A 24,908-nucleotide genomic window follows, 5' to 3' on the forward strand; every position below is an offset into this window, starting at 1 on the left:
GGAGACTACAAAGCAAGGTTCAGAATTTCCCCTTTCTGATCATGATTTCTTATCTATCCATCTCTTTCCTTGGCTCATTCTGTCAGAACCTGCTATTTATTGGTTTTGATCATGGATTTGGACCACCACCTCAGGGGTCGAAGAGATCTCAGAGACCAGATAGGCCAACCCTCTCCCATACAAGCATCACCTTTTTAACCTCAAGGAAGAGGATGCCTACAACCTCCTAAGGCAGCCTAGTTCATCAGGGGAAGCTCTAGTCCAGTGATTCCCAAAGTGGGCGCCACCGCCCCCTGGTGGGTGCTGCAGCGATCCAGGGGAACCATGATGGCCACAGATGCATTTATCTTTCCTATTAATTGCTATTAAAATTTTTAAAAAATTAAATTTAAAAATTAATTTCCAGGGGGCTAAGTAATATTTTTCTGGAAAGGGGGCGGTAGGCCAAAAAAGTTTGGGAACCACCGCTCTAATCATTAGTAGGTGTTCCCTTATGTCAAATCTATACCTGCAACTTTTCCCCACTGTTCCTAGTCCTTCCCTCTGAGGCCAAGCAGATTAAATCTTGTTCCTCTTCTATGTGATAAACCTTCAAATGCTGAAAGACAGGTTGCTCAGTCCTTTTTATTTAGCAAGATGATACAAGAGGAGTTTAAGTTATAAAGCTGATAACATTCCTCTTCCCTGAGTTTCCATCAAATTATCTGAGGTTCATGAGGGGTGAAATTTTCAAAACTGGGGTCAGCATACCGATCCACTGTGATGTGGTCTTTGTGAGAATACTACATTGCTTTGATGGGCCTGAGTTCAAATGTATCCTCCAATACTTTGTAGCTGTGTGACCCAGGACAGGACACTTAAAAAAAAAGTGTTTGCCTTAGTTTCTACAACTATAAAATGGTAATAACAATAAATAGTACCTGCTTTGGAGAGTTGTTGTGAGGATCAAATAAGATATTTGTAAAAAGGTCTTAGCATAGTTCATGACTCATAGTAGGCACCACACTTAAATGCTTATTCTCTTCCTTTCCCCTTTCCTTTCATGGATAAAATTCCCTACTTTTAGTGGATTTCCACGCTGCTTCACATAAAGAAATCCCCTAGTGTGGGAAGTTTGATAAGATAAGATGATAAGCAAGTGAGAACAGACATGCCAAACCCCATCCCTCAGCCTTTGACTAGCACATTATTTTATTAATTCTTTCACCAGGCTCTTCAGCAATCAAAGGGTATGTTGTGATATTCTCTCATACATTTCTAAAAATGCAAATTAATTAGCTTTGAGCCCCATCCTAATTTATAAAAATTGAGGAAACCTATTTTCCCATAAGCATCTTTTCTGTTGCAAACCCTCGTCTCATAGGCATAGACAAATATCAGTATTGCTAGCCATAGAATTTATTAACAATAACAAATAATACAAAGACATAAAAATGTCTTTTCAACAATGAATGTGCTGTGAGAAAAAGTCTCATCCAGAACCACTTCACATCAATGCCTATAGCTGCTGACTCCTCTAAAACACTGAAATCACAGTCCAAACATTAGGTTCTCTCAGGATGGTGGGAAACATCTCTCAGGAGTTATTAGAACATCTTCTCCATAGAATACCTTCTCCACAAAATAAGAATTAAATCTATATCTCTCAAAATATCTCTTCATACTCTCAAAAATGACAGGTGATTCTCCAAATCCCTCACATACTCATTCTTTCATGGCCCTTAACTGATTTCTCACAAGTGTTTACATATATAAATGTGTGTATAAACATACAAACATGTACAAATACAACATACATACACATGTATATGTGGAATAAATACATGGGTAAATGTACATATAGGCAGTAGAGATGTGTGTGTAAATATGGCTTATATAAAGACATACAATACATGTACATATGTATAGCCACATATTTTATATATATATATATATATATTATTAAAAATTTGGGGACCAACAACTCCCTGTTATCTTTGAAGGCATCTATGTCATAGGAGGTATTTAGAAGATGGAGTGAATTCCTTTCCTTAAGGAGACTTGGAAAATTAGTTGTCATGAAGAAAAAACTTAGCAGAAATTAGAGTTAATGATCATAAAAGAATATGTGTGTATGTATTCTACAGACTAGATATAATAAGAATATAGACATATATCTATATATAAATTTATGTATAAACACAATTATATGTATAGGCTTATATCAAACCTCAGTCGCTCCCCTGAGTTCCAATAGTCTATTGGACATCTCAACCCAGATGCTCCTGTGGTCCCTCAACCTAGATTTGTCTTCTCCATAAAACCCACTTGTGCTTCTAACTAGCCTATTTTCATGATGGCGCCATGATGTTCCCAGATTACTTAGACTTGAAGGTTCAGCTTCATCTTCATCTCTTCCCTCTCTCTTATTCTACCACATTAAAGTCAACAAAGTCTCTTGATACGCCCACAATAGCTTTCACATTTGGCCCATCTTCTCTATCCATATGGTCATCACAGTAGTTTAAAGCCTTCTCTCTCTCTCTCTCTCTCTCTCTCTCTCTCTCTCTCTCTCTCATTCGCCTTCTTGCCCTCCCCATCATCTTGCCCTCCTTGTCTGTCTCTGTCTCTCTATCTCTCTATGTCTGTCTCTCTGTGTCTGTCTCTGTGTCTGTCTGTCTGTCTATCTCTGTCTGTCTGTCTCCCTCTCTCTCTCTGTCTCCCTCTTTCTCTCTCTCTCTCTCTCTCTCTCTCTCTCTCTCTCTCTCTCTCTCTCTCTCTCTGTCTCTGTCTCTGTCTCTCTCTGTCTCTCTCTTCTTTATAATCTAGCCCAGTGATGGGCAAACTTTTTAAAGAGGGGGCCAAAGGAAAGGAAATGCTCATCTGTCAGTCTGTTTCTAAGGCGACTCTTTCAAAGTTTCATTGTATTGTATCTTACTCATTGTATTCATCAGATTAGGAATAATGTCTCTCTGCCAGATAGAACATTTCAGGGAGCCACATCTGGCCCGCAGGCCATAGTTTGCCCGTCACTGATCTAGCCACTGAAAAGACCTTCCTAATGCATCTCCTTAGCTCAAAAGCTTTTCATGGTTCCTTACTCCCAAAGAACAAAATACAAATTCTTTTGCTTGGCCTTTAAGGCCCTCCAATTTAGGCCCAATGTACCTTCCTAGCCTCAGTTCACATTCCTTCCATTCTTATACCTTCCATTCCAGCCAGACTAGATTACGATTCCTACATGCTACTCTGTCTATCCTCTCCTTACCTTGAACCATTAGCAAAGGTAAGTCCTCAGGCATAGACTAAGTTTCTACTTATTTAAATCCTTCTCTTTCTATAAGATCCAGCTCAGGTAACCCATAGTCAAAACGAATCTATCCTACCTGAGTTGCAAAATTGTCAAAAATTGTTTCTATGTGCAATTGAAGACAATTTTTTTAAGTTAAATTTTTAAAAAAGTAATCTCTCCCATTCAAAGAGTCCCTTTTCTGGATCTTTCCTTTGTACTTTTCACATTCTGAATTTTATCATGCCTGTTCTATCTAGCCCATCTTATCCCTATTGGGTATAGAAAACTATCTTACCCTATAGGAAAACAGGAGGCAAGGGGAATAAGAGGAAGGGGATGAGACTGATAGAAAAGAGGGCAAATTGGGAGAGGTAAAGGTCAGAAGCTAAACAGGGGTAAATAGGATGGAAATCAATATATACCCTTCGACCCAGCAATGCCATTACTTGGTTTGTATCCCAAAGAGATAAAAAAAAAGGGGGGGGGAGGGCCTACATGTACAAAAAATATTTAAAGCAGCCCTTTTTTAGGAGGGCAAAGATTTGGAAATTAAGGAGATATCCATCAACTGGGGAACAGCTAAGTAAATTATAGTGTATGATTATATTGGTTTGTGCTGTAAGAAATGGCAAACAGGAATAACTAAGAAAAAAACTAGGAAGATTTACCTGACCTGAAGCAGAAATGAAATAAGCAGAACCAGTAGAACACTGTATAGTGACAGGAATACTGTACAAGGAAAAACTGTGAATTACAGCATTTTCAGCAATAAGATTTTCAGCAAAAACTATCCCAAAGGACTCATGATTTTAAAAAACCATCTACTTCCAAAGAACTGAGTCTGAATACCAAAGCAAACTTTTTTCACATTGTAAATTTGTTTTCTATTTGAGTTTTCTTCCACAAAAGGATCAATATGGAAAAATGTTTTACATGATTATACATTAAAATCTACATGAGATTGCTTACCATCTCAAGGGATAGAGGGAAAGAATGCAAGACTCAATTATATTCTTTGAAAAATTTGGAAATTGTTTTTGCATGTAACTATGGAAAAATAAAATAAAATCTAGTACCTTGAAAAATACAAAACAGAATATCCATAGATTTCATAGAGATTCACAAATCAATAAGAAAACTAAAAATAAAGTATTATGAAGAATTTGAAGAAAAAAATACTTACTTTTAGGAAATCCAGAAGATTTCACAGAACAATATTTTAAGTAGGCTTTATATTAGGGACATGATTTTACTAGTTAGAAATTGTAAAGAAGACATCTCAAGCAAAGGTAATGGTATATGCCTGTGTTCAGAATTATGAGAATAGAGGATGTGTTCAGAGGATAATCAGTAACTTGAAATATAGAGCACACAAAAGGAGTGGTTTGAGATAAGACTGGAAAAGTTTAATGAAGTCTTTTTGTAAAGGGCCTTGAATGCCCAAGCTAAGGAGTTTGTTTAGGTTTTTGCCATATAAATTGTCTTTGTCTTAAAAAAAAAAAGTAACAGGTTATCAGTTATTATATCATACCAAGAGTCAGGAATTCTGGGTTTTAGTCCACTGTCAGACTCTGAGAAGACCTTGTCTTGGAATTTCTTGGGGCTTGACCCACTCAATTTTTATATCTCTCTGTCTCCATCAGTACTCATATATCAGATAAAGATGATCAAAAACTGATAGTTAACAAAACCAACTGATTCCCTGATAGGCCCCTTCAGTGACATCCCCTCTCTCTGCCAGGCCTCCATACTCATCTCAAGGCTGTTTGGGGCACCACTCCTTCATATGTTTTCCAGAATACTCAAATGGGATCTTGGGAGAAGTATGTCCCACTCTCTCACACTAACTCAAAGACTCTTCCCCACTTTTCCCATCCCATTCCACCACAATATAGTTATATTGTGAAGTTAAACTGTTATAAGATATTCACCAGAAACAGAAAGCCTGAAAATACCAGAAACCACCTCAGGCAGCAAAGATTTAATCTTGTCAAGTGGAGAAACAGAACAACCAAAGGCAACACTGGTTTAGAATACAAATTTACTTACAAAACATTTTAGAACAGGATTATGGATAGAATTACTTCATAAAATAAGGAAAAACAAAGGAAGAGGAAATGAGCCTTATAAAGAATTTGGCCAGAGAGCTAACTAAGCCAGTTTATCCCAAGGAGACATAAAGATACATTTGGAAGGGGAAAAAAAACAAATAGCTGTAAAGAGGAACAGATCTACCAACATTTCCATAACAATTTATTCTCAATATAGGTGGCAGAGGAACTGCTATGTTTAGATTAGAATATCTCAGAACCTAATGTGCTGTTTGAAGGAGTGGAAATAGCCCTAGACAAAATAAAGTTAGGAAGCACAGCTTGACTTGACAGAAAATCTGTACTGAAGATGACCCTCCAGATACCACAAAGAGAGAAAACTTCAAAAGGTATGGAGATGAGAGACATCACTAACGATTGACCCATGTCCCTTTTTTCTTATTTCTGTAAAGTCTTTGAGAAGCAGCAGAGCATAGTAGATAGAGAGCTGGTCTCAGAGCCAAGAGGACTTGGGTTACAGTCCTATCCCTGACACATACTGGCTATATGACATCAGGCAGGTCACGTAACTTCTCAGTGCCATAGACAATTCCCTTAGGCTAAAAGTTGCTGGGAAGGTGCTGACATCAGTTGGCACAGGAAATTCCTTACCCAGAGCTCCTTTCATCATCGAAGTCAAAATCTAGGATCCATCCCTGGACCATCTTTATTAAACTCTTCTGTGTTTGAGAGTAAATCTGTTGCAAACAGAAATAGAATAGGTAAAGTCTGGTGGATAATTCTCTGCATTATACCCTTACAGTTTCTCAATGCCATTGTATAGAGAGAAAGAAGGTAGAAGGGAATAAATATTTAAAGATACCTAAAAATATACATAATTTATATAGTCTCATAAAGAATCTATAATCCCACTGTGTTCTATTATTTTTCTGTTACACAAAAGCATTTGATTTAATAGAGGAAATACAGTTTCAAGAAGTGTTTCTTCTTCAACGAAGTATCTTCTCTCCATACATTAAGATTATGAAAGATTCCTTGACAATGGCCACTGAAGAGATAACTGTCCAACAATCTTGGTTACCAATATAAAGTGAGGTATAAAACTTAGAGCTTCCACAATCATGGAGAATGTCTTATACAAAGGACAAAGGAAAGGGGCAGCTAGGTAGCACAGTGGATAGAGGATCAGGCCTGGAGTCAGGAGGCTTCAGGTTCAAATATGGCCTCAGACATTTCCTAGCTGGGTGACCCTGGGCAAGTCACTTAACCCCAGTTGCCTAGCCCTCACTGTTTTCTTAGAACTGATAATAAGACAAAAGGTAACGGTTTAAAAAAATACAAAAGAGAGGGATTCTTTGTCAGAAGAGATGTTTCCTAGATGTTCTTTTTTGCAGATGATCAGCTGATTGCATTAAACTCCTGACATTAAAGGACCTCCCCTAGGAGATCCACAGCCACCTAAAACAGACTGATCCGTTAATCTACCCATAGTCAAAGGGAAATGCAAGGGGAGAAAGATTTATCTATTGCCTGAATTGTGGGTAGACCATTGAGTTAGTTCATATAACTTAGATAGTCCATAGAGACTATTTACGAATGGTCCCCAGAATGGAAGAGAAAGAAAACAGCTGTCTGGAATATGTCTGAGAAATTATACCACCTTCTTTCTCAAACTAATCCTTGTAACCAAAATCCCTCTTTTAAATATCAGTGTTTTCCTGGTCATGCTATAGGGTTGAGAGACCTTGCAGAATCTTATCCTGGGGGGAATCATAATGGCACGTGTCCCAAAGAATAACAGAAAAACTAAAATGAATATAAATAAATGAATATAAAATAAATAGAAATATAAATAGAATATAAAAAAGATAATTTAGCAATATATTACCAATGATGGATTTATCCAAGTGGTTGAAAAGGCATCATTAAGAAGGCATGACTGGGAAAGAAGAAATAGTGTAGTGAGATTGAGAGTTTGATTCATTTACTATTGCACAAATACTTTTTAAATTGATAGAAAAATGGGGTATTGTTAGATGCTCTCTAGAGGATTCATGGAAAGAATTGAACAGGATGAATTCTCACATGGACTGTGAACTGTATCATTAGAGGGAGTGTGTATAATGATGAGATCATAAACACATAAAGATTTCACTATAAATATCAGATCTATGGTTTCTAGCAAATGTTCTGTCTTAGTCTGGGTTTCTAGATCTTATAGTATTACAGAATCACAGAATGTTTGAGCTGGAAGGGAATTCAAGAAACCATTTAATTCAACCTCTTCATTCTTTAGGTGAAAATTAAGGCACAGAAAGGAGAAAGTACATGCTCTGGGCCATACAACTAGTTCTTGGCAGAGTTGGGTAGGACCTAGATTTTTAGACTCCCAGTATATTGCATCTTTCCTTCCTTCCCTTCCTTCTTTCCTTCCTTTCTTTTTTTTCTTTCTTCCTTCTCTCTTGCCTTCCTTCCATCTTAGAATCAATACTGTGTATTGCTTTCAAGTCAGAAGAGCAGTAAGGGCTAAGCAATGGGGGTTAAGTGACTTATCCAGGGTCACACAGCTAGAAAATGTTTTGAGGTTATATTTGAACCCAGGACCTCCTGTCTCTTGGCCTGGCTCTCTATCCACTGAGCCACCTAGCTGCCCCCAGATTCCACATTAAAAATAAATCATATTAACTCACATTTATGAGAAGCAGTTTGGTTCAGTGGATGGAAACCTGGCCTCAGAAAGACCTGAGTTTAAATCTCAGCTATGTATATTGGCAAGTCATTTAACACCTAGGAACCTCAGTTTCCTCATCTGTAAAATGGTGATAATAAGAGAGGCAGAATGGTACAGTGTGAAAGAACAATGAATTTGAAGACAAAAAGAGTTAGGTTCAAATCTTACCTTTGCCATTTGCTATGTGTGTGACCATGGGTCGATATTTGACCTTCCTGGACCTCAGTTTTCTCATTTGTAAAAGAAATGGGTTGAACTAAATGTCTTCTGAGGTCCCTTCCTGGTCTAGATTTATGTCTAGAACTATATCTAATTCTCCTGTGTTATCTACCACCTATGATGATTCAATGAAATCATGTAGATAAAGAGCTTTGCAAACATTAAGTGCTCTTTAATGTCAATGATGATGATGATGTCTATGGGTGCTTATAAATTACAAAGCACTTTCCTCATATAGAATGCTCAGGATGGGGGTGAGGCTGGGAATGGGAGAGGAGAGAGCACAGGGGTCTCACAAGGTGATGAAGGGAGATAGGCTGGGTGGAGTCCTACTGTGTTCTATATTTACAATAACCCAGTGAGGTAGGAAAAATAAATGTCATTATCCCAATTTGGTAGATAAGGAAATGAAGGGTCTGGCTCATAGTCACATAACATGGAAGTAAAATAATTTGAACTCAAGTCTCCTGGTTCAAAAACTGGGTCCCTTTGCTGTTAAAAAAAAAAGTGCTTTATTCACATAAAAAGAACTCTTCCCTTTTGCAGCCTAATTTCTCATTTTTTTAATAAAGGAAGCTTCATTCATGCATTTAAAATAGGATTCAATTTGCAAAAATATGATTTACAGGAAACTTTTCAGGAAACACTTTGCTTGGGTAAAGTGAGGCATACCTGAAATCTGTTCAGCCTTTCCCCCAACCCCCCACCCCCTCCTCCATACTAATGCCTCCTCCCCCCTGAGGTATTGATCCACACACGTTGACAATACTTTATGATCACTATTTCCCTTGGGCTCATTTTTCTTCAGAAGAGAACTTGAACAAGGTAGAATAAAAGGAAACGTCCAAAGGCTTTCCAATAATTGGGAGACTTTCATTCTAACTTCGTTTTCCAGCGGGTGTCAGCTTTAAATATAGCTTCACTTCTGAGTTTGCTCGCCATGGGGATAGAAAATTCCCCAAGGTTTCTTGTGAGATTGCAGCGAGATCCAGTGCAGGATGACTGCTCCCACCCACCCACCCACCCACCCACTAATAAGCCATAATGCTGCCCTATTTTTGGTAACAATTAAAGGGCCTCCCTGTGAAAGCAGAAAGCTGTTTATTTTCTCTTACATCACTTTGCCCTCCAATGCTGTGTGGGGCTCAGTGTTGTCGCTGTGATGCAAGTCTGTTTTCTCTTCCAGCCAGTTGGATTCTCCCCATCTTAGAGCACCTCACAGGTCTCTCCCTCGGAGCTGTGCATTGCTTGAGTGAGGAGCAGCTCACGAATCAGCTGCAGGTCCCTGTTTTTTGAAAAACAGGCACAGAGGCAAAGAGAAAAGGGTGGACGAATTTTTCTGGACTTGGCCTGAGAGCAAGACAATCACCCTCTGAATCCAGAAGCTTTCTGTTCATGCTTGGGGAGATTTTTTCAACTGGATGGAACCAGAAAAGATCAAAAGGATGGGAAGTACCAGCAGTGCCAGCATCCCCTTGAAAAGAATTGCTTATTTCCTATGCTTTTTATCTATGCTTTTGCTGACTGAAGGGAAGAAACCAACGAAGCCAAAATGTCCTGCCTTGTGTACTTGCACCAAAGATAATGCTTTATGTGAAAATGCCAGATCTATTCCACGCAGCGTTCCTCCTGATGTTATCTCACTGTAAGGCCCGTAAGCATTTTGTTCTTTCATTTATGTTATGATGATTTTTTAAACAGAAACCAGTGCATTTGGTATTTTGTACATGCCGACAGAAGGATGATCTGGGGAGGAAAATTCCTCCTGCATGCCAAGCCTTCTGACAGTGTTACAGTCCGGCTGCATTTTAAAATCCTGCTTCTCCCCCTCTTCTAGCTGATCTTAAAACCCTTCAGATTTTTCTGTTCATTGTTATGAGAAACCTGTAGCAGATTCTTGCTTGTGACTTCATCTGGAAAGGAATAGTATTGTGTCACATGAAATGCTCTTTAATATAGTGACTGTTATGCTAAACTCGATTAACATGAGCTTCTTTTTCTTTTTTTTTTTCTTTCAGATCCTTTGTGAGATCTGGTTTTACTGAAATCTTAGAAGGGAGTTTTTTACTCACACCATCTCTGCAGCTCCTGTGAGAAATATTTATATCATGATTATTTATTATACCTTATTGATTACATGCCCCTAAAAAGCTAAGTATTAGTCTTAGGAAAGGCGTGGATGTGTTTGATAACGTGTGTATGTGCGTTCGGAGAGGCAAAATCAGAAAGAAATGGGTCTTGTCATCTCCCACTGGAAGCAGAATGCACAGCCCGGATGGGGTGGTCGCAGATTTGTTAACCTGTTCCACTGGGGACTCAGAATGGCAATTGCTGAAGTTGATTGACCATGGCAACATTTCTCCCAATTTCACTGCACTATTTCACTTTCAGTTTGGGCTTTGAGACTCGGGTTATTCTGTCTTTTCATCTTGAATTAGTCAATACAGACCGATCATGACAACATATGTACTCAAGATGTTGATTCTCAGGGAGATTAAGCACGCAGTTGCAATAAGGGATTTACCAAGTGAAAAAAAGACAAATTTTACCATCCTCCGCATGGCTAATTAAAGTCATTGCTAAGAATTCTCAATTGACAGGTTGTTGTGTTTTTTTTTGTTTTGTTTTGTTTTGTTTTTTTTGCTCATTAGCTAATCTTTAACAATTTAAAGGAGTAGCTGCCTTGGCTTCGTGTTTTGAGTTGGCCACCAGGGACCAACATATTCGAGTCTATGCCTGAGAACATTTCCAAAAAATAACATTTGACCAAGAAATCAGTTCTCTGGTGATAGTGATTTAGCTGGTTATTTCTTTCTCAGTTGTAACATTTGGGAGGGGACTTACATGACTGGGCTCACCCTCTCTAGAACTCACATTCAAAACGATGCTCAGGGTTTGTCTCCCCAGAACAAAGTAGAAATCTTAGAAACATAGGATGCTTTTGATCATTTAGATAGCCTCATTGGATACTGAAGGGTTCAAAAGGGATGCTTTTGGCCTGAAGACAATGATTGATTTGGATGCTTAAGGTTTTTAGCTGCCCATCTGCCCAGGTCCATGCAACCCGTATGAAAGGTAAAACATTTAACCAACCCATCATTTTGTCTATATGATGTCAAAAAGCTGGCTAGACTGGGATTTTTCACCTAAGTCGTTAAATCGGCCAGTTATTTTGATGTTAAATGGGCATCTTGGTTAATGACCATCAACTGGCTAATGACTTTCAGTGAGCGAGCGACAAATTTACTTGACACAGAATCTTAGAGCAGAAGGGTCTTCTAGTGTCATCTCCTATCCAATGATAAAATGGCTTCTTTAGGATTTTTATTTTACTGTTCCTGGGAATTATGCTTCTGGTTGTTACTCTTTTGCCCCAGGAGCTGTTAGTGGGGGTGTGGAAATGTTTTTTTTTTTAAACCCTTAACTTCTATGTATTGGCTCCTTGGTGGAAGAGTGGTAAGGGTGGGCCATGGGGGTCAAGTGACTTGCCCAGGGTCACACAGCTGGGAAGTGTCTGAGGCCAGATTTGAACCTAGGACCTCCCGTCTCTAGGCCTGGCTCTCAATCCACTGAGCTACCCAGCTGCCCCAGGAAATTGTTTTTAAAATAATATTTTATTGTTCTAAAATCTCCTAATGAGGATGGTTCATCCAGGGGTAAAAGTTCAAAATAGAAGTGTCAACACAAGTCCAATTTTTTTTCTTTTCCTGGCCCTTGATGGATATGTGCTGTGACAAAGACAGCTGAAATTGATCAAATAAACCAATTACCAAATCTCTACCCCATTTCTTCCTGTGTAGACCGAGCCTTGGAAGGCACAGATGTGGTAGAACATTATGGAAATAGTTACTGTGGCTGCTCAGATAATGCAATTACACTTATTTAGAATCACAGAGGGAAGCCAAGTGACTTGTTTTTAAATAGCCTACTTGGAGAATGTGCCATGCTTCAGTGTTCCATGCTCTGAGTTCCTATGGAACATTCCAGCCCTTATTTCTACAAGCAGTTCAGATTTCAGGAACAACAAAAGGACAAGTAACTCTTGTTCTATGCCCTCAGCTAACTCATTCTGACATGCCCCAAAATGGTAGATTGGTACCAGAGCTGATTCTCTGTGACACTAAAGTCAGAGAAGTTTATTCTTGAGTCCAGGGTCCTTCTCCTCCCCCCTCCTCCAGCTTTGTCCCCCTTTAGCTATCAATTCCCTCCTGTTCTCTCCCTCTTAACAAGCTCAGGCAAGTATCTGATCAACTCATTCACACGGAGGTGTTAATAAATGATAAGGTTCAAAGTGTTGTTCCTGCACTTTAATAAAGAACAAAGGCTTAAGCCAAAAAAAAAAAAAAAAAAAAAGATGCCAAGGATGTAATTTCAGTCATCAGAAAATGAATGAGACAGGCATTAAATGGGACGGGGCGGGGACTGGAAGACCCTCTGGAAACTTGAAAGCACAGTAGTAGGGCAGTCACTACTGCCTTCCTCTAAAAGACGGGAGTTGGTTGGTATACACAGGAGCAGAGGTTCTAGCAATGTGTGACTGCATTGTCAGCAAGGCGAGAAATGCAGGACACACCAGTTATTACTTGTGATTTGCAGTTGTTTTGAGGAAGAGATATTAAATGGTTAGCATAGGTTAGAAAACAAATTTGTGGTGTATCATATCCTGTGAAGAGATTCATGTCAACATTCAAATCACTTTATTGAGATGCAAAGGCAATTAATTGCTCCCCATTGTGCTATGGGGGAAAGAAGGAAAGAAATGATCTTTTTATTATTATTGTGGAATCAAATGCTTTTGCAGCCTTTCTGGGATTTCTAAGCATAGAAGGCAAGATGGGAGGTATTTTTTGAAATGTCAGGCTGGGGTACGAAGGGAAATAGGCACAGTTCCTCCTTAAGTTCCAGGCAATGTGTGGAGAAAGAATCATGTGAGACTGAGACTGCCAGTTTGTTTTGAAGAGGAAAAAAAAAAACAACACAAAAAACCCTACACTCTTGGAAAAGGAGAAAGGAAAAATCTGCCAATGGGAATAATAGAATGAACAAACAGAAAATTAAAATTGATTCTGTGAAAATTATTTGAAGTAATGTCTCCATGTAAGACTGTAGTTAACAAGATTTGCTCAAGCAAATTCATCTATCTATATTCGTATTTTTTATGAAAGTCAGCGATGAAACATCATCATTAAGAGCATGTTCTCCCTCTAAGCTTAGTGGGTAAGAAGGAGATTTCAAGAGTGAATACAATTTAGAGCACAGTGTTTTTTTATGATAATATGGCCCCTTTCCCTCTTGGATATAGGCTGTTTTTTTCTTCTTTGAAATCCCCTAAAGGGAGGGAGTAGTAACTGGAACTTAACTCTAATTTGTAGAGAGTGAAGTGTGACTAAATCACCATTAGTTTGTGAAATGATTTAATGCACTTAAAGGCTCCCAGCTCCTAAGAGAATTCTCTAAGTACAGCATGGATCTTAGATTTGGATGTAGTGTCTCGGACTTCAAAAACTAGATAGAGAAGGAGGTGTTGTAAATAGAGAATATTCCTATTTATACCAGTGAGATTCTGGCTGTGTAAGGGCTGCAAACTTGGTCCCCATGGAAAATCTAGAAATATTTATCTCTTTGATCTTTCCTTGAATCTATGAATCAACCAACAATTTGGCAGAGATAAATAAACTATTCCAAACTAGAAGAAAAATAAAAATATGAACTTCAGAAATAATTATCAGCTTCCTAAGTTGTTTTAAAAAAATGAATGGGGTCCTGTTTATCTCTCCCTCCCCACACTTACTACTCACATATCTCCCCTTTCCAATTTCCATTTATTCCTTTTTCAACCAGTTATCATTTCTCTAAAAATAAAGACTCCTTGAAAGAACTAAACCACACTCAGTAAATAGATATGGTCACACAAATCTGGGAATCAGAGTGCACCTCCATTGATATCTACTCCAAATCATACACCAAAGGAATCTCTACTATACCATACCTGATAAGAGTTTTTTCAGCCTCTATCTGCAGACTTCCAAGGAAGGGAAACCACCATCCCCAGAAGCAATCTAGTCTACTTTTTGGGTAACTTTAATAAATTAAAAAGGCTTTTCTGGCCTTGAACCTAAATTTGCTTCTTTAGATTCCACTTGTTGCTCCTAGTTCTGTCCTTTGGGGTGAAACAGAATAAGTCTAATTTGTCATCTACATGACAGCCCCTTCAAATACTTGAAAACAGATACCTTTCTGTGTCTTCCCTTCCCCACTCCAAGTCTTCTCTTCTCCAGGCTAAATATGCCCAGATCCTTCAAATAATACTCATATGAGACAGAGTTAAGGCCTTTCACCATACTGGTTTCCCTTCTTTGGACACGCTCCAATTTATCAATGTCCTTCTTAAACCGTGGTGCCTAGAATTGAACACAATACTACAGATAACATCTGAGCAGAGTGTAGTAGGATGTTCTATCCCTGGAAACTAGGACCCATTAATGAAATACAAGATTACATTAGGGTTTTTTGTTGTTGTTGGGTTTCTTTTGCCTGCTTCATCACCATGCCAGTTCATATTGAGCTTGCAATCTACTAAAAAAAAAAACAACTCTTTTTTTCTACTAAATCCCTTTTCCAAAATAAGTTTTAGCAATCCATGTTTCCCCCATGTTATACTGGTGAAATTGATTTTTTGAATCCAAGCGAAAGACTTTACATTTATCTTAAGTAAATTTCATCTTATTAGGTTCAGTCCAAAGCTCTAGCCTCCCACTATCCTCTTGGGTTGCCATTGTCATTTGGGATGCCATAACATCCAGTATGTTACCCTTCCTAGCAATGTGTTTAGGGATAAAAAACATAGCTAGTACATTTATTTTTTTGGTCCTTTTCTGCATGATCCCATCTTCCAGGAAAGGTCTGTTTCATTGCCTTATTGGGGCATGGAGATGATCCCAGCTCAATTAGTACTATAGGTTTGTTTTCCTACCAAATTGGAAAGGCTTCAAGATGCATTAGCAGTAGTCTAGATGTCTATTGTCTGAGGACCAGCCCAAATTTGGAAAGGTTTAATATCAGAGATCAGCTGCTAGGAAAAGTGTTTTGGGTTTTTTTGTTTTTTTTGGTTTGTTTGTTTTCATAGCACCAGCTCATATAGGCCATCTGCTCCCAAAGTGGAGTGGAATTTTAAGCTGCATTGGTAGAGGGAATCTTTACTACTCCAGTGGAGTACATCCCAATGAGATCTATGATCTCATTAATGTGGTTATTTTCTTCAATGATGCACCTAACAACCTATCCATGCTTGCCCATTCCTTGTGACTGGCATCTTTAAAGTCTCCTGAATTATCCAGAATGGGTGTATCCAAAGTGGTGGGGCCATTTTACATGGCCTCTTGGCATTATGAGGATAAATATTAAAATATATAGATTGTCCATTAATTGCCCTTTACTCTTGCTGCATGTATGACCCATCACACATTTATTTAATGCTATTCCTTTATACCATTTGTGTCTAATTCCAGGTTTGAAATATATTACAGTCTGCTTATATACACTTTACACTCAGATCCCACCCAGTTCTTTGGAATCTGAAGTGTCCCATGACTTGCGGCCATCAAGGTGTTTAAAAAATAGCTCTATGTTTCAAGAAGAAGCTTGGAGTAATTAAAAGAGCTTTGTAATTTTCTAAGACAATTTTGTCACTCTCTTCTTCCTATTAATTCTGGACCCAGCTCATGTCCTTTTGCAAATTCTTCCTGAGATAAGAATAATAGAAAGAGATAGAGACACAGAGAAAAAGATACAGGTAGATAAATTCTATAGGTCATCCATTGAACAGAATAACGGTCTGAATTATAGGCATTTTTCATCCTCTTGGTTTTTCCTGTGTGGGTAGTTAAGCCAAACTCTTGAGCAATAATGGATCTCATTTAGGAGGCTACACAATGCTTCCAAGAGTGATGTAATCAACCCAGTGTTACTGGCAAATAAGAATATTGTGAGGACCTAACCGTTTACATGATATCACTCTTCAACTGGTACTCTGCCCTGGATCTCCTCCATGACAATGGCAAATACCTTTGGCAAGCATTTAACTCCTTTTTTTATGCTTTGTTTGATACTAATAGTGATAGGGTCATTGAACAAGTTAATCTCCTATAAAAAGAATCTTGCATATTTTTGACATGTACACAAGAGACATCTTATTAGAGGAGAACCTTTAAGAGATCTTTTTTTTATGCTGAACCAAATGCTTTTTTTATAGTTCAGAAACAGACACAGTGAATTATTTTATTCTTTGTGCTTTTCAGTCAGTGTGTATGCTAAAAATGTCTAATATTAGTTGCAAAAGTCTACCAATTCCTTTCTAATATCTTCTTCAAGGGTATCTTCAATACGTGGGTGGATTAATTCTCATGAAAATTTGGTCTAGAATGGAAAGCAGGTGCATAAGTTGGTTGTTAAAGCTAGTTATAACGAGGTCCAAGATTTTTCCCAAATCCCTAATTATTTTCTCACCCTTCAGATTCTTCAGTGCTCTCAAAATTGCATCACTTCCAGCATAGACCTGCTCTTTAAATACTTGGTCTAGTCCTGTTGATTTTTCCATCTTTTTTTTTATCTGAATTATTTTTACTTTATCAAGATACACATCTAAGACAGTATTGTTAGAGTCCAAATATGGTGGCTCCTCTGTCCTTGATGGCAAAAAGAGTTTGCTATGAAAGACTTTACAGATCTTTTCTAATTTTTATTTGTTGTTTTCTTCCAAGTTTCATTCTTATGTATCCTCAGGAAGATTTTATTTAGCTGGTATATCTTTAAACTTGCTTCAAAATTTTTTTCCTATCATTAAGTCTGACTTTATCAGGCATGGTTGGCTGAGGTGGTTCCTAGGATCATATGATCTTCATGTCATGACAATTGAAATTTATATCAGTTAAACCTTCACATGAAATTCTTATAATTGGTGTCAATCGTTTTTCCACTATCCATATTCCATTTTTCAGCATTAGCAATATGTCTAAATAGTTCAGGTTGGAGTTGTTTTTAATTGTGTCTGACATATGTTTCTCATTTTTATTCTAGTTCTTAAATTAACTTTGATTTTTTTCTCTAACAAATCAGTGGTCTTATTGTACAAGCCAAATCAATCAATAATGACTCCCACATCAATAATAAGTAATGAGCCTGGCAAAATATAAGCAATTTCCTTTTTATGATGTTATTTGATGGTTGCCACAGTGCCTCCCAAATTTTGTCTCATTCATGATATATAGGCATGAGGTTTCTGTGTGATCTACAAGCTGTGGTTTTCTCCTCTTCATTGTTTCTGAACAATATTTTCCAACATGATTTTTGCCACCTTGACCTTTGCATGGAAGATATTGAGTGCAAGGAACATCTTGATTTAATATGTAGTGTTTTATCAAGTTCTTGATAGAATTTCTCTTCCTCCTTATCCTTAGCATCAGCTACTGGTGCATACATTGAAGTCATTTTCCCCATGCTATTTTTGCAAATATTTATTTTGAACATTTGACTACAAGATGACCATATGAGTCTATGAAATAGTTTCCTGTTGTTTTTGAAAACTTAATTTTCAAAAAATCTCTATTTGCCTCTTCAAGAAGAACCTACTTACCTGCATCTTCCTTTTGCTTCTGATTTTGTTTTGAATGAAGATGTCAAGCTAATCATGTATATTAGGCATTAGACAAATTTCTCACATAGGCTACTAATAACTAAGTTATCATTTGGAAATGATCTAAAAATGTGTGATCCTCAGCATTCTGTACCTTATTTTCTTCCGCTTTTCTAACTCTGTCCCTGCTGACACAGAAGTGGGCCACACAGGATTGAGAATAGTTTTCTATTTTTCATTTTTCTATGGATTTCTATTTCCAAAGCCTCAATTCATTGTGATCTTTAGCACTATTAATGATATTCTTATGGACTGTGCTACTCTTCTCTATCCTCTTTTATCTGCCGTTGGTTCTATAATCTGCACTTATATTTCTCAAAATCTGATATGGCTGGTGAGTTTCCTGTACATCCACATCTTTTTAGACACCTTCTATTTTTCTTTCCCATCAGAACTAGTTGAGTTTGGAGAGGAAAGCTAAGAATAACAAAAAAATAATTCTGTAGCTATATCAGAGAAAAGAGAAAGAACAAAGGAGGGGCTGGTCTTTGCTTGAGACAAACTAAATAATACCAAAAGAAGATAGAGAATGGGAAGAACTGCTTAGTTATTATTTTATCTCTGATTCCTCTGTGAAGGAGAATGATCTTTGGTCTAGAAAGAATAGAACAAAAATGTCTCATGAAATCTTGATATCTGAGACAAAACATCAAACTGCACTTGATGAGTTCATAACCAGTAGATAGACTACATCCTTAGCTACTGAAGGACTTTAGGAGAGGGATAGCTGAACCACTGACAATGATCTTTGTAAAGATCCATGAAGAATGGAATAAAAAAAAACATAGACTGAGAACTGGAAGGATTTCATAGGTTATCTACTGCAATCATCTTACTTTACAGATATGGAAACTTGACATCAGTACAAGGAAAGTCCAAGTGTCTTGCCCAAGGTCAAAAAGACAGTAAGTGGCAAGATTGGAATTCAAACCCAAGTTATCTGTACTCCAAATCCAATATTCTTTCCACTACATCACATTCATTGGGGAAAGAAAGTGGCACAATACTGGAAAAAGGCAAATACTGCCCTGATTTTCAAAGAAGAGAAGAGAATAGAGTCTATAAACTACAGGTCAATGACCTTGACTTTCATTCCTGGAACAAGTCTAGGATTTAATTACTAAAGGAATGATTAGAGAACATTTAGAAAAGAAAGTAGTAACTACATTAGGAGAAATCATGCCAGAATAACTACATTTCCTTTTTTGACAAGACTACTAGATCAAGGGATGTCCTATCAGTATATTTGACAAAGGCTTTCATGCTATTCTAGTAGAAAAATGAGAAGTTGTAGACTAGATGGTCAGAGCTCTCCCAAATTAGTTTTAGGAGATCTATAGTATCCAAGACTAGAGATACAATAGATCTAATATACTCTCCCCTAACCAGACCACTGTGTTCACTTTGGGGTACCACATTTTTAGGAAGAACTCTGATACATTAAACAATATTCTGAGGAGGAAAACCAGAATGGAGAAGTGATTCTATCTTATGCCTTACAAGAAAGAGTTGAAAGAACTATGAATGTTTAGCCTAGAGAAGACTTTGGTGATGTTTTAACTATCTTTGAGTAGCAAAAGGGCTAAAAAAGGGATAAATTCCTAGACTTGTCGTCTTTGTCTGTGGAGGTTAGATACAGTTAGCAGTCACAAAGAGACAAATTTAGGCTTCCTAACAATTACATCTAATAGGGGAATATGTGCCTCACAGCTTAGTGGGTTCCTCTTTAAGAGGCCTTTAAATAAAGACTGGATGACCACTAATCATGTAGGTTAGGAGATTCCTGTTTACTTATGAATTTGAATGGATGGTCTCCTTCAGTCTCTTCTACTTTCTATGAACAAACAATTGCATAGAGATATTTGGAGCGTATAGACATGGCTTCAAAGTTCCTCCACAGAGGTTTCAGAATTTATACTAAAATCAAACAGTAAAGGCAAGATTCAGTAATATTTCTACAGGTCACTATTAGATTCTCTCTGAGAAAAACTTGATCTCATGAATTCACTACACCACAAGGATAACAACTATTTCACTGTCTGCTATAGTTCAGTTGTTTCAGACATATCTGCCTCTTTATGATCTAATTTGGGGTTTTCTTGGCAAAGATACTAGAGTGGTTAATGCCATTTCCTTCTCTAGCTCATACTACAGATGAAGAAACTGAAGCAAACAGGGTTACGTTAAGTCTAGGGTCATACAGCTAATAAGTTTCTGAGACCAAATTTGAACTCATGAAGATGAGTCTTCCTGACTCCAGGTCCAGGACTCTATCCACTGTACCATTTATCTGTCCTCCATTATAATTATTAGAAAATTCTTCCTCCTACAGAATTGAAATCTGCTTCTCTATACCTTCCATCCATTGCTCTTAGTTCTCTTTCTGGGACCAAGTAGAACAAATCTAATCCATATTCCGTGACAACCCTTCAGATACATAAAAGACAACAATCATTTCTTTCTCTCCTTAGTCTTCTTTATTCCAAGCTAAACATTCCTACTTCCTTCAACCAATTCATAAAAAGTAAGGCTTGAAATGTCTTCACCACTCTGGTAATATTCCAACTTGTCGATATTTCTCCTAAAATGTGACAACTGAACACAACATTCCAGATGTGTCTGACCGGAGCAAAGAATGGTGGGACAATTTGTGGGTACCATTATGATACAGTACAAACTAATAGGAATTTAAATGTTTAGATGAGGGGAAAGAATGGAAAATTCTTGAGGACACAGAAGTGGGGGTAGGAAAGGAAAGAAGCCACAAAATCTATTTGATGTTGTTGAACTAGCTGGAGTATAAATCAGTTTGAGTTGTTCAATCAAGGAGCATGCATGATCAGCCATAAGGACAAGTAGGTTTTTGTTTTGTTTTATAAATCATCAAATATTGGAGGGACCACAACTGCCTAAGCAATCAGGAAGAACCCTGAAAAAAATGTTTATTGGAGCAGCTAGGTAATATAGTGGATAGAACACTAAGTCTGGAGTTGCAAGGATCTGGGTTCAGATTTAACCTCAGATACTTCCTATCTGTGCGGTGACCCTGGGCATGTCACTTAATTCCAATTGCCTCACCCTTACTGCTTTTCTGCCTTAATATCTATTTTAAGACAGAAGGTAAGATTTTTAAAAATATTTATCAACAGTTCTTCCCTTAGGATTTTCCCAACTCTCTATATTAATTTTAATGACTATTTTTAACACATGTAAAAAGGTAAGAGTTTGTTTGTTTATTTGTTTTTTTAATATATTATGTGACCTCTCTATTTTGACTTCAGGTGTCCATAATGAGAAGGCAAAGGAGTTTCTTTGTAGGAGAAAATTCCAAGATGTTGGAATCTTACTGCCCTTTATGGCTGGAAATTAGAATTAATATATCAGGCAGCTAGTAAGTCATACAGCTAGTAAGTGTCTGAGGCCAGATTTGAGCTCAGGAAAGATGTCTTCCTGACATCAGGGCTGGCACATTAGCCACTATACCACCTAGCTGCCCATATCAGGCAGTGCATGCTTAGAAAAAGAAAAGAAAAGAAGGGAAGCCAACTGGAGAAGAAACAGAAGTTAAAAAACAAAATAGATCAGAACTGGAAGACATAAGGGGGAGCATATAGAGTTATGCTTCTGCTACCTAATCATGTCCTGGCAGAATTCTTACAACCCCAGCAATTAGGCAAGAAACTTCAGAGTCTTCTAGCCTTTCCCAAAAGACACCAATGGAACTCTTTTAGGTAGCTTTCAACCTCAAACTTTTACCACTGGATCATGAGTTTGCTGGCTATGTACATCTTCTAGAGTTGGGGGTGGATTCCATAGAGATAGAAAACAGATTAGATTACAGTCCCCCTTGATTCTACAGAGGGTTGTAGTCATTTTGCATATGGCGGCAGAGAATGATTCTACTATTTTATTCCTTCTTAGTACTTACATTTTTGCTTTCACTTTTGAATTTATGACTACGCATATTCTAATAATAGAGTTTTACAGTGCTGGGGACTCAATCCATGACTTGTATAGAATCATTGTGGCCCATGGGCATGCTACCCAATCACCAACTCTTCCTCTCTTCTTTTTCTCTGAGATAGCTTGCTCACCCAACCTAGAGTCACAATGAAAGATAAGGGAGGTTACCCCATTATCACTATAATTCAACCTCAGGATCCTTGGTGTTAGGGAGCTATATACATCTACAACTCAAAACTGAAGTTCCTGAGCCCCAATTAACTTTCTTCCCATTTAAGCAAATTAACCCTCATTCTATCATTAGTTCTTAATCATCAAACATTTCTGAAACAAAATGCAAAGCAAAAATGATCATAACAGTCAATTCACAAACATAGGTTATACTTTTCCCACTAATGTGCTCAATATATGTAGGGAAGGTGGACACAGACTTTACAGAAAATTAGCAAAGAGACATGGGAGTAGGGATTGCCCTTTTGACCAGGGTGACTCATGACTCTGAAATGCTGGGTTTGAGGACCTTGATGTCTTTAAGGAATAGGGCAAGTTTTCTACTTGGAGTGCCACTCCTGACTGCTGTATTTGGACCACTTCTTGGCTGGGATCCAAGAAAAAGTATTATGTTCTTTTCTAGTTCCCCTATGTCTTGGATCTGCAAAGCCATTTATGTCTCCTCTCTTGGCTGTGCTCTGAGGGATTTTCTCTTCTTAAGTCACAGGTGGCAAGGCTAGCAAACCTCTGAGTTTTGCTTTTCTCAAGAAAATGGTGGTAGTGCGGGGCCAGTCAGACCAGCATTTCCTTTCCTCTGTTGACAGCAAAAAATTTCTTCTTCCTCCAATCTGCACCAGCAGCAAAACTGTTCCTCTAATCAGTAGCTCCCAGTCACAGTCTGTCTTCCTCCAGGCAGCTCAGGGGAGACAAGGAAGGTTCTTAGCAATTTTCTCAGCTCTCACTCTCAGCTTGGCAGCATTTTTATGAGTCATCTACTCAGGTGGACTTTACTGATTCTGGCTCTCTTCATTTATGAGGGAGTAGTCTATGCTTCTGTATTCTTCCTCTACTTCTTTGGGTTCTTCTACCTTCTCTGCTTCTCTTGTCACCACTCTGCTTCTTCTATTTCTTTTTCTTTTTTTTTTTTTTTTTTTTTTTTTTAAAACCCTTACCTTCCGTCTTGGAGTCAATACTGTGTATTGGCTCCAAGGCAGAAGAGTGGTAAGGGTAGGCAAGGGGGGTCAAGTGACTTGCCCAGGGTCACACGGCTGGGAAGTGACTGAGGCCAGATTTGAACCTAGGACCTCCCGTCTCTAGGCCTGACTCTCATTCCACTGAGATACCCAGCTGCCCCTTGCTTCTTCTATTTCTGACTGATTCTCGTTCCACAGCAAAGTCTACTTTAAGTCGAGAAAACAAAATTTATTTTCTGTCATACACACCATAAAAAGGCAGTATACAATTCTCCCATAGTCACTGAAAGTTATCAGGGTATCTTAGCTATCAACTTTAAAGTCCTCATAATAGACATATGTAAATTTTCTGCTGGAAAACAAGATTTTTGGTCATTTGTGCCTTCAAGAACGTTTTTGTTTGTTTGCTATCTCCCCCCCACCCCAAGATATTTTCTCCTTAGGCCCTCCCAGAATTATTTCTCTCCACATACTTTTTTTTATCATCTACTTTCACAAATTTCCTTTCTAAACTATTTGTTTTTACCCCTTTAAATAGAAAAAAAAATCCAAATCCAAAAGATGAAACACTTACATTTGGTTTTTTTATTGTTTATTTTTTTAAACCCTTACCTTCTGTCTTAGAATCAATAATGGGTATTGGTTACAAGGCAGAAGAGTGGTAAAGGCTAGGCAATGGGGGTTAAGTGACTTGCCCAGGATCACACAGCTAGGAAGTGTCTGAGGCCAGATCTGAACCTGAGACCTCCTGAGTCTGGGCCTGGCTCTCAATCCACTGAGCCACCCAGCTGCCCCCTATTGTTTATTTTTAACATTCTTTTCTACATTTTGAGTTCCAAATTCTCTGCCTCCCTCCCATCCCTCCTCTACCTACTGAAAAGGTAAGCAATATATCAATTATACATGTGAAATCATGTAAAATATGTTTTCATAATTATCCATACTGAAAAAAAAGCAAGAAAAATTGAGAAAGTGGGAAAATTATACTTTGATTTGCACCTAGAGCTCATGAGTTCACCCTCTGAGGTGGACATCATTTTTTCATCATGAATCCTTTGGAATTTCTTAGATCATTGTATTGATCAGAATAGCTAAGTCTTTCACAGTTGATCATCAATATAATATTGCTATTTCTAGGTCTAATGATCTCACAGTTCTGCTCACTTCATTTTGTATCAGATCATAGAGATCTCCCCATGTTCTTTCTGAAATCATCTTCCTTGTTATTTCTTATTGCACAATAGTATGCTATCACAATTATACAGCACAGTTTGTTCAGTCATTCCTCAGTTAATGATCATCCCCTTTATTTCCAATTATTTACCACTACAAAAAGAACTGCTATAAATATTTTGTTCAAAAAGATCCTTTTCCCTTTTTTTTTGATATTTTTGGATATATAGACCTTTTGGTGTTATTGCTGGGTCAAAGGGTTTGCATAGTTTTATAACCCATTGGGCATCCTCCAAATTGTTCTTCAGAATGGTTGGGCCAGTCCATGACTTCAACATCAAATCATTAGTGTCCCTATTTTCTCTCATCCCTACCATCTCTGAGGTACCACCTCATACCTATAATAGGTATGAGGTGGTACCTCAGAGATGTTTTAATTTGTATTTCTCTAATCAATAATGATTTAGATCATTTTTATATGACTACAGATAACTTGATTTCTTCTTCTGAATACTGCCTGTTCATATCATTTGATCATTTATGAATTGGGGAATGACTTACTTTTTATGAGTTTGACTTAGATCCCTATATATTTAAGGAATTAAGAAAAACTCACTATAAATTT

General features: G+C 37.7%; 1 protein-coding gene across 3 annotated transcripts in view; it reads left to right on the plus strand.

Annotated features, from left to right (window-relative positions):
• Positions 1-9,678: 9,678 nt before the first annotated feature.
• Positions 9,679-24,908, plus strand: part of LGI1 (leucine rich glioma inactivated 1) — a 55,034-nt gene continuing 39,804 nt past the window's right edge. For 2 of the 3 annotated variants that reach the window (XM_044665695.1, XM_044665693.1), the window contains exons 1-2: positions 9,694-9,917; positions 10,291-10,362. In XM_044665695.1, the coding sequence (XP_044521630.1) occupies positions 9,694-9,917; positions 10,291-10,362 (296 nt within the window). Of the gene's footprint in view, positions 9,918-10,290; positions 10,363-24,908 lie in introns of all 3 variants that reach the window. The other variant, XM_044665694.1, reaches the window with a different exon arrangement.

Source organism: Gracilinanus agilis, chromosome 2, assembly GCF_016433145.1.
Source record: "Gracilinanus agilis isolate LMUSP501 chromosome 2, AgileGrace, whole genome shotgun sequence".
NCBI classification, from domain to species: Eukaryota; Metazoa; Chordata; class Mammalia; order Didelphimorphia; family Didelphidae; genus Gracilinanus; species Gracilinanus agilis.